The sequence below is a fragment of the Solanum tuberosum genome, unplaced genomic scaffold, assembly GCF_000226075.1.
Source record: "Solanum tuberosum cultivar DM 1-3 516 R44 unplaced genomic scaffold, SolTub_3.0 scf00101, whole genome shotgun sequence".
Taxonomy (NCBI): domain Eukaryota; kingdom Viridiplantae; phylum Streptophyta; class Magnoliopsida; order Solanales; family Solanaceae; genus Solanum; species Solanum tuberosum.
In genome coordinates, this window is record NW_006239029.1 from 1672885 (window position 1) to 1684296 (window position 11412).

The 11412-nt window shown below is 35.0% G+C and overlaps 1 protein-coding gene across 1 annotated transcript; it reads left to right on the forward strand.

The window, feature by feature from the left end:
• Nucleotides 1-2909: 2909 nt before the first annotated feature.
• Nucleotides 2910-11104, forward strand: LOC102603730 (uncharacterized). The gene is made up of 6 exons (XM_006349058.2): nucleotides 2910-2995; nucleotides 4362-4423; nucleotides 8573-8829; nucleotides 9425-9636; nucleotides 9771-10038; nucleotides 10516-11104. Exons 3-6 carry the CDS (start codon nucleotides 8575-8577, stop codon nucleotides 10801-10803), a joined length of 1023 nt encoding a protein of 340 aa, XP_006349120.1. The 5' UTR covers nucleotides 2910-2995; nucleotides 4362-4423; nucleotides 8573-8574; the 3' UTR covers nucleotides 10804-11104.
• Nucleotides 11105-11412: the final 308 nt, after the last annotated feature.

An 11412-nucleotide genomic window follows, 5' to 3' on the forward strand; every position in this document is an offset into this window, starting at 1 on the left:
CTCTTCATAGTTATTTCAAATTGCCGGATGTTACATCCAATCTCCTTACTAATGAAGAATGACAAAAGTCTCACATTAATGATTAATGTGATGGGTGAATTTTTTATAAGGTTTGGACGGTTCTATTTTCTTTGAGCTAACTTTTGTGACGTGAGTTAGACATCAAGACTTAATTTTACACTAATAAGATTAATAACTTATATAGTTATGAAAAGAGAAAATACATAGAAACCCCATTAAACTATGACTCTTTTTTGAAAAAGACACTTAAACTTTGTGGGGGTCCTAATACACCCCTAAACTAGTTTAAAGTGAAATTATTGAACCCTTTTTTGGAATTTAATACAGGGAGTGTATAACACTCACCTCTAGAGCGTGAAAACTAAAAAAAAATATGATTGAACTTTTGTTTGCAATATTTTTGATTAAATATATAAATAATCTTTTATTTTAGTGTTAATTTTTTTTTCTTTCTTCTCCTTCCTACGCTTCACCATTGTCCATTGAAGGAGACAATGGCTGCGAGGTTTTTTTTTCTTCTTTTTCTTTCTTTTTTCTTTCTCTTTCTCTTTTCGTTTTCCATTCAAATTGGATTTTGATAGAGATTCAGTTGTAACTGAATAACACAATTTCAGTCCATCAATAAAATGCCTTTTTAGTTCGGTCACCGGCAAAAAGTTTCATTGACAACTAACTGATTTCCTTTGCAATAGCGACGATGAATGATTTATTGTTTCATCCTCAGATTTCTACTCCTCCTTCTTGGCCGGCGAGGGTGAGAAGCGCCGGAAAAATGATGCAACTTCGAAGAAAAAATCGTATTTCAAGTGACTTCTGATCATTAATGGGGCTGAAATCATGTTCAAACCAATTAAAAATTATCTCATCTGACCCTGAAGAGAGAATTTATGTTTTTCCAAATACAACCCATGTTGATTAGAGCAAAAATCAATGCTAAAATCACAAAAAGAAATTTTAATTTGAAAAAAATTAATTTGATAGCGGATTTAATTTCTCAATTTCAATTTTGATTTGGTGATAGACAAAATGAAAATGATGTTGTGCAAACAAGATTGTCAGCTAAGAAGACCAAAGGATGAGGTTAAGCAAAATTGAAGGAAATGAAAATATCTAATTAAAACTAAGAAAGAAAGAAAAAACATAAATAAAAACAAAGAATAGAAAATTATATAAAATTAACACGTGGCAAGCAGTAATTGGTGCGCGCATTCACTTTCTTTCTTATAAGTGGGATTGACCCAAAAATGGAATATTTATATCACTTTTAAATTGTTCAATGGGGTACTAGGACCCTTGTAAAGTTGGGTGTCTTTTTAAAAAATGTGTTATAGTTGAATGGGGTAATTATGTATTTTCTCTTATGAAAATTTCAAGTACCAAAAGCACAATTTTTTTATTTTATTAAAAATTCTTATCCAATCAATCACCGACAATATAAAATATTTTAGAGGATTATTAATCAGGAATGGAGCCAAATAGAGGCAAGGGTATTCATCAGCGGAAATTTACACTATTTAGATATTGAATCCCAATGGAGTTTTTCTTATACTTTCCTCATATTTTTAAATTCCTTAATAAAAAAAATTCGAACGTTGTCACTACCGATAATTGTCAAGGTAGCCAACAATAAAGTTCAACATCTCGATGAAAAAATCATTCCTTATTGAAATAAGAAATAACAATAAATCAAAATAACTCATAAAGGGTTGTAGCAGGATGAATAAGATTCATTCATGCTTAGTTAAATATGAAACAATTTAGGTAGATGTCATTTTCTACCTTAATAAATATTGCACGACATGAATTTAAATTAACGTACGTCCTAACATATGAAACAATTTAGGTAGATATCACTTTCTAACTTAATAGTACATGATATGAATTCAAATTAACGTACGTCCTAACATATGAAACAATTCAGGTACAACTTATTTTCTATCTTAACAAATATTACACATGAATTCAGATTAACGTGGGTCAGTGGCGGAGCCAGGATTTTCGCCAAGGGTGTTCATACTTTAGGACAAGTAAAAAAATAAACCTTGCTAGTCAGATTATAAAGATTGGCTTCAAAATAGTCATACCTCAATATCAAATTAACCAAATATCCAAAATGAAAATTCTTAAAACAGAAACTTACAAAATATCAATGGATAAACTAAGGAAGATGAAGTAGGACAAATATATTGACGGATAGTTTCATACACACCAAAATATGTAAATTGTAAAGTGGTAACTACAATTGCACTCGACGACACTTCATCTCTTGAAATGTTTTCATAATACACTCATTAGAAACATCTTTAAATACTTTTTTCTCTACATAAGGCACTATGCAACCATTTAAATAGACCTTTTGTTTCCTTTTGTTTTTCTTAACTTAAAAAAGGTAACTTTTGTACTTTTTCTTAAGAGAAAAACGGAACAAATATTAAATAAATGAAATGTTCAAGCCTGGGATCGAACCCAGACTGAGTTTTGCCTTTTCTAAGAGAACAAACGGAATAATGAAAAAATTTAAAGAAAATGCCTACACTTGGGCTCGAACCCGGAACGCAGAGGCATCTTTGCACAACCTTAACCACTGGGCTGTCAACCTTTATTGTGTCAAGGTTGTTCAACAGTTAGTATATATCCAAAAAACTTGATATTTAGTATATATACCCTTAAAATTTTTCCAACGAAGGTTGTTCATCTAACCACCCTCGCCATGTCATAGCTCCGCCCCTGACGTGGGTCCTAACATAGATACCAAAACTCCCATGTGATAAAAAAAACCAAACAGATGAGAATAATGCTATCCTAATTAGACATATTCTTATACTAAAGTACTTTCCTACTTCATAATATCTTCTACAAAATACACAATTCTCAACTATTGCTATGAATCAAAGTGGTAAAAAGATTACTGCTGCAACTGCTAGAGCTCACACCAGAAAATCCAAGAACAACACCCCATTTCACTTTTCTTCAAGTGGGTACCTTTTTTTCCTTTCAAGATTTGATCTTTTTTTACTAATTTTGCCTTAATTTTGTTCTGTTTTGTTGAATTTTTGAGATTTGGGGGTTGGGGTTTGTTTGCTGATTTCAATGTCCAGCTAGTGTTGTTGTGTTACATCTTTTAAGCTGATTCTTGTACTGTATTTGGTTACATATTGTTCTGTTATGTAGTACTGTAGTTGCTGAAATGAGCATATGATGAATAATTTGCTTATATATGGTACTAATTATAAAGGGAAAAAGCTTAAATATGTCATCGAACTTTGAGAAAAGGCTCATCTATGTCATATGTTAAAAGTTTGGTCCATCCACGCCATTTGAGTTAACAAATAATGGCATGGATGAGTCTTTTCTCAAACGAAAATGGCATAGATTAGCCAAACTTTTAACGGATGACATAAATGAGTCTTTTCTCAAAGTTCGATGACATATTTGAGCTTTTTCCCAATTATAAATGTTGTTATCTTGAATGTTAGTTTTAGAGTTAAATGATAAAAAACAAACCTAAGCTATCACTTTTTCGCGAGTTTTATACCTCCACTATTTCTTGTATTGTATTGATTATATATAGTACTGTTCTGTAGTACTGTAGTTGCTAAATTTTTGATATGGTGCTTTCACTGAAATGAGCATATGATGAACAATTTGTTTAGATATGGGACTAAATTATAAATGTTGTTATCTTGAATGTTAGTTTGAGTTAATGGTCAAAAACACACCTAAGCTATCACTTTTTCGCGACTTTCATATCTTAACTATTTTTTGTTCCATTTACCTACTTGAACTATCAATCCTTTTGTATTAAAACATACCTTGTTGTTGAGTTGGCGAAATGTTTAATCACGATCCACAATAGGTGTGTGTAGGTCAACTTAGTATCGAGGTGTGTTTTAACGCAAAGGGAGTGATAGTTTAGGTAGGTAAATAGAACAATAGATACTTGAGGTATGAAACTCGCGGAAATGTGATAGTTTAGGTGTTTTCTTAGCCATTAACTCTGAAGTTAACCCAATAATAAAAAAGCTAAGGACTACATGAGATTCCTCATTAGGAACACAAGCCACGTGTAGGTCAGATAAGCATCGAGGTGTATTTTGATTCAATGGGAGTGATAGTGTAGGTAGGTAAATGGAATAATGGATAGTTGAGGTATGAAACTCGCGGAAATGTGATAATTTAGGTGTGTTTTAACCACTTATTCTTAATTTTATCCTATTTCGCACGGTTTGAACCAGGCCCATTCATTGTTTCATATGATTTTCACACCCAAAAGAGGGAAAAGGTTTTCTGGCTAGAATTGTGATTTTCATCCCCTTCCTTCCTTGCTGTTTCGATTCTAGGAGAACAGGTGGAATCCAGTCAAGTTCGTCGACTTGAGCTTTCAATTTGCTGCTCAACAAAGGTAATACACTTTCCTTTTGCATTTGTTTCAAGATTGTGTTATTTATTTGAATTCGACATTAGATTTTATAGTTAGGTTGCATTTATGAAGGGTGGGCCATCATTCCCGAGTTTCAAAGGCTGTGGTTGGCCCAAAGGGTCGACTCTAGATAGATTTCTCGGTCATTAAAAACATATACCAATAGCAGTCTTGGAGCCATTAGATGTAGATCTTTATTGTGATAACTATGTTATAGATTGGTCCATTCCATTAGCATTGGATCCTTCAACTGTGCCTTTGTAAATTCGGTTGCAGAGGTCAGAGTTAAGCGTGGAATGGGACGTATCTAAGGCACTAGACACATACAGGGCACTAGCCCGAGCACACTTTAGAGCTGAGAAATTTGTTGTGACTAAAGATCCTAATTTTGCTTTGTACGTACGTAGAGGTGTAGCCACATAGAGTTAAGGTGGTCAGTTGAATACCCTTCATCCAAAAATTATACGGAGTATGTAGAAAACTATACGGTGTATATAGGTCAAAAGATATCCTTGAACACTCTGAGTGAAATTATTGGCTTCGCCACTGTTTGTACAGGGATCTTACTTACAAGAACAGATTGAAATGAAGCCTAATAACACTAAGCCTTTTCCTTTCACATTGTGAGATAGCTCTAGGAGTTACAATCTCGAACTGTAATAACCACTAGAGATGAGACATAAATTCAGTACCCTGCTTCCGCAGCGGAAGTTCCGCTACTCTCTAGAATGATTTCCGTTCAGGGGAAGTGGGGATTAAAAAGTAGGCCACTTTGATCAGGGCCAATCAGGTATGGTAACTTCTGAAGGTTCTTTAAGCTGTGAAGAATGTTATATAAGCAGATTTAATAGTTCAAGTTAAGGTTAAGAAGTAAAACATAGTTGTGTATGGATGAGAAGAGTGAAGATGCATGGATTTGTCAAACGCAGCCAAGCAGTGTCCAATAAAATGAATGATATGCAATCACAAGACATAAACTGATGACAAATCCCTTTAGGGGTCGTTTGGTTAGTTATGTTGACATTATTTCTTATTCACCGTTTGATTTGGTGTATTATGAGTAGTTCTTTCTTTAACCATGCTTATCCAAGTATTAGTATCCCTTGTAGAGGAGTTTTCCAATGAGTTTCTGATAAGCTCTTTGATCAGTAGGAGGATCTTAACACACTGGTTCCTTCAGCTTATATTTTAGATGATCATCATATTGCTTCGATATCAGCTTTACATTTGTGTCAATAGGAGTTCCTGCAAGTTTGGATGCTGATAATCCTACCTCAGAAATAAGCTCTAAGGCATATTTTCTCTGATGCATTGTGATTCCTACCTTTGATCTGGCAAACTGGAAAATCCTTGAGGCATACACATTTAGGTTTCATCATGTAGATCTCCTTGTAAAAATTCATTGTGTACATCCATTTGATGGATGTGCCAATGATTTGATACAGCTAAGGCTAAGATAGTTCTTATCGTCACCATTTTCACCACTGGTGAAAATGTTTCTGTATAATCTATATCCTCTTTTAGGTTGTAACCTTTGGCTACCAACCTTGCTTTAAACCTCTCAACTTCACCTGTTGACTTGTATTTTATTTTGTATATCCATCTGCATCCAATTGGTTTTTTGTCATCAGGTAAATCTGTGACTAGCTGAGTATTGTTGGCTTCTAGAGCCTGAATCTCTGCTTTCATGGGTTCTACCCATCTACGATCCTTTAAAGCCTCAAGTATGACCCTGGTTCTTTAAGAGAAGAAGTCGCAGCAATATAATTTTGATATAAGGTTGACAGATGACTATAGGCAAACACTGCTTGGAATTCTATTGATCAAGTAAAAAGATGCTAAAACACACTGATACCAGAACTTTATAGGAATCTTAGCTTGAAACCTCAAGGCTCTTGTCACTTCTAATATATGCCTGTGTTTCCTCTCAGCAACTCCATTTTGCTAAAGGGTATAAGGGCAAGACCTTTGGTGAACTATTCCCATATCTTTAAAGAACTCATTACACACAGAATTCACAAACTCAGTCCCATTATCTGACCTTACTACCTTTACTGATTTATTAAACTGAGTTTTCACAAATTGCTGAATGGACACACATACATCAGACTTATTCTTTAGCAAAAATAGCCAAGTCATTCTTGTCAAATCATCTACAACTGTAAGAAAGTATTCATTGCCATCAAAGGTAGAAGTCGGACCCCACAAATCCATATGTATCAAATCAAAACTACCAACACTTCTGATGCTACTAACAGGAAACACTGATCTTGTTTGCTTAGCATAAGGGCACACGGTGCAATGATCCAAAACATTAGTTCTAGACTGTTAAAGATTTGGCCAAGCATCTTTAGAATTTGATCATATTGATCCCTTGTGAAAGTACACCCCTGCAACTGTTTAGCATAGTCATCAGTACTCCTGGAGCTGCTGGACAAGTTATATCCATTCTGATGACTCCTAGTAGATGGTGGTACATTAGTGTTCAAGCCATATGTGAAGGTTCCTTGAGCTTGCAAGTTTTCAGTACCTGCATACGTTTGCTCATCGATCACATTATATGCAGCCCAGATGCCTCACTATAAGTTTTTTTCTTAGACTTGAAGTCAGGTGGATAGCCTTTTAGTTTGAAACATTGATCCTTACTATGTCCTTTGCATCTGCAGAACTCACACACCACATTGAAGTTCTTTTTGAATCTTTGATTTCCACCATAACTACTAGGAAAATTACCACTGGGATGATTACACTAGTGTTACCACTAGATTGTCCACTAATACCTCTAGTATTTGAACCATAGTTTCCGTGTACATAGCCATAGAATCAAGACTATTAGCTGACGTAATGTTCATCCCAAGATTTCCACAACTTGAACCTAAGGACTTTTGTGCTTCATCACCAACTACCATGGCATAAACCTGATTGATATTTGACAGAGGATCCATCAAAAGAATTTGACTTCTGACTTGCTGATAAGAATTAGCTCATCCTACTAATTAACTATTGGAAGTTAGTTATCTAATCTCATAAAGGGAATTTAATGATTTACCCTTATTACTTCTATATTCTACATCTCAACTGTTATACACCCTATTCAATATTATAGGGTGTATTATTAATACATGTAGAGGTAAGGTCTGTGTATGTTGTTGTTCATGTCGAATAGTAGACAACTGTGCTAGTACCTTAACATCTCTGTTTTTGCTGTCATTTGAGGAACAACAAGAATATCCTTTTTCTGTTATCTTATCTTACTTTGAAAAGACACAATAATTTAGGTACAGGTAAACGAGAATTCTCAATTCCTTGGTAATTTCTGTGATTCATCTTTGTTCTTATAAGCTTTACCGTTATCTCAATGAAGATGCTTTTCTGTGGAATTCTCAATGTCTACGAGCTAACTACTGTGGATTTCTGTAATATATTTGGAAGTTTTTATGTCACACCAAAACGTAGCACAGTCTGTTGTATGCCATTTCTGATGTACTTGTAGAACTCAGAGTCAGGATTGGTTTTTAACATGAGAAACTCTGTACCACAATTTCATTAGGTGATCAGTTATTATTGGCCTTTTCTTTAGATAACGGAGGAATCCCTGAGGGCCTCTACCATTCTCGACCGAACTACCAGGCTTTTGTCTATAACAGGGTTCAAACTCGTGACGTGCGCCTAGCTCACACATGATGTGCTGTACTCTTACCACTAGACCAAAGCCCCGGTGGAAATAAATTAGTATTTGTTACTGTGGCAAATCTTAAGATGAGGAGCATTTGACATATATCTACACGAGCATAACAGTGAACACAATGATCTGTCATCAAATTTGCAATTTAGCTTTTTGTGCCTTATAGTGGCAAGCTCCACTTGTGCCTTAGCTACCTACTATTCTCATATCTGTTCTTGCTGTGTACCATTTAATGAAAAAATGCCTTCCAAAAATCTAATTAGAAATTTGGGTTCTACTGCCAAATAATGTTTGATTTGTGTTCATAAAACACGTGCCGTCTGTCTAGAGGCAATAGATTAAAGTTTATGACTTCATACTTATGTGGCATAGATCATTTACGTTGTATTAACATAAATTTTGCCACCGTATTCAACTATTGTCTAATTTATCCCTTCTCTTTTCAGCTATGATTACACAAATAGCAGTAGCAACAACAGTTGGACTTCTCGGATGGGCTTATTTGGCTTTACTTAAGCCTCCCCCTCCAAAAGTTTGTGGCTCTCCAGGTGGTCCTCCGGTGACTTCGCCAAGGGTCCAACTCAATGATGGGAGATATGTAGCCTACAAAGAGAGTGGCGTTTCCAAGGAGAAGGCAAAGCATAAGATCATTATTATTCACGGCTTTGATAGTTCCAAAGACTTGATGTTGCCGATATCCCAAGTATGAAAACTTTTATAACTCCATATTTAGCGTATTCATTTTAGTAGCTACTATGTATGTTATGACCAAGTTTTCTTGTACCTACAATACGGTTGAAAATCAGTAAAGTCTTACTGAGTTCAACGTTAATGACTGCTCGATAGTTGATGTTTGAAACTTCTGCTCTTTTCTTGCACTTTCATATTTAGAACTACAACAGACCTGATTGGCTGTATACTCCCTCCGTCCTAACTTAAGCGTCTTACTTTCCATTTTGGTCTGTCCCAAAAAGAGTATCTCTTTCTATATTTAATAAGTTTTCCAATTCCCAAATTCCAAGATTCAACGTGGCAAGTTAAAAACCATAAGATTTAAAAAGAACTTCAGAAATCTTTAATTTAAGACCACAAGATTCAAAAGTCTCCCTTTTATTTCTTAAACTCCGTACCCTGTCAAACTAAGACACTCAAGTTGGGACATAGGGAGTAATTTTCTTCTATCCTTAGAAGGGGAGATTGTCGTAGAAGGACAAAAAAGAAGAGGAGATTATCTTTAATAAACCTTTGGTTCTTGAATTTTGTATTTTCATTTTGCTGATTCTGTTTTATGTTTCCAGGACTTAATGCAAGAGCTTGAAATATATGTTTTACAATATGATCGTGCTGGATATGGAGAGAGTGATCCACATCCAAAGCGCTCAGTAAAGAGTGAAGCATTTGACGTTGAGGAGCTAGCTGATAAGTTGCAACTAGGACCCAAGTTCTATGTGGTTGGCTTGTCCATGGGAGCGTATTGTGTATGGAGTTGTCTTAAGTACATACCGAATAGGTACATTTTCATCTTTTACAGTCCTTTGTTACTCGGAAATGAACTTAACCATGTTTCTTATTGTTTTTAAATTAGATACCTGGAAGTGCTACATTTTCAGTTCTTTTATTTAATGAATTGAATGTCCAACGCAGGCTGGCCGGAGTTGCCCTTGTTGTTCCATTTGTAAATTATTGGTGGTCATGTTATCCCGCTAAACTATCAAACGAAGCCCTCGGGAAGATGCTTGCACAAGATCAACGGACATTCAGAATTGCGCATTATGCCCCATGGCTGGTTCATTGGTGGATGAACCAAAAGTGGTTCCATGCTTTAAGTATGATGGAAGGGAACATGGCAATATTTTGTCCGCCAGATCAAGAAATGCTGAAGCAGTTATCCTCTGCCCCGAGTCCTGGTCAGGTAAATGATTCTCATTTTCTTTTTTCACAATTTTTACAGTACGATGGTTGTTCACGGACTTGCTGAACCTGCCGTTTTTTTTTTTTTTTTTTTGGGATCAATATCTGCAGTTTATCCAACGATAAACAACATCCGTATTATAGAGCTACTACACAGTCAAAACTGAACTAACAAAATGTTGAATTTCATCGTTCCAGTTCCTACCGCGGGTCATTACTCATTTTTGTGCTTGCCTTTTGATTTTCCGTGACTAGAACATACTCCCAACTAGCACCCTCGTGATAGAACAATAAAATGATTATTTACCCTTTCTTTTCAAAAACCTCCTATGGTAGTACGCGGGTCTCCAAAATCCAATGTCGCAGGTTCAAATGCTACCGAGCGTGAATTTTTTCTTCTTATATGAATGAGATAGATTCATTCAGTATTTTCTTACCATTATGATTGTCATAATTCTGGAACTATGTCTTTGTCCAGGAGAAAGTTCGACAGCAAGGCGAGTTTGAATGTTTGTATCGAGACCTGATAGTTGGTTTCGGAAACTGGGACTTTGCTCCGACGGATATAAAAAATCCTTTTCCAGATAACGAAGGTTCGGTCCATCTTTGGCAAGGACACAATGACATAATTATTCCGCGCGAACTCAATAGTTATCTAGCAGAGAAGCTCCCTTGGATTCAATATCATGAGGTTCCTAATGCTGGACATTTAATAATTCACAATGCTAGTTATTGTGAAACCATCTTGAGGAAACTTTTGGAGTAACAGTAAAGTTGTCTCCGTGTGACCTATAGGTCACATGGAAGCAATCACTTATCCTGAACCAAGGTAAGCTATCTACATCACATCCGTTATAGGGTGCGACCCTTTCCCGAACTCTGCTAAAGTGGGATGTTTTGTGCATCAGACTTCCCTTTTTGCATGTATTTGCGGACAAGAAGGTAACTTGCAATATTCTTATGAGAAAATTAAGTGCATAAGCATTTGTAATAAATACTAGATATTACAAATGAAATTTGGAGAGTCATCCAAATTTTCATAATTTTTAAAAAAATGTTTGAAGTTATTAATTATTGTGATTTATAATATTTTTATGTAACTTTGAAATAATGTACATTACTGGTCACTTTGTCCTAATTTATGTGATATGGATAAAATTACAAAATTAACCCTTTTAAAATGTCTTTCAGATATTTTAAGTTGTTAATTATTATTATTTATAATACTTTTTTGGTAATATTAAAATGATATGTGTTATTTTTTCTGTCCCAATATATGTGAGCCTGATAAAATTCTGAGAGTCAACCTATTTTATTATATAACTTTTAAATATTTTAAAGCTTTTTAAGTCATTTGTAAATGATATATGTTGCT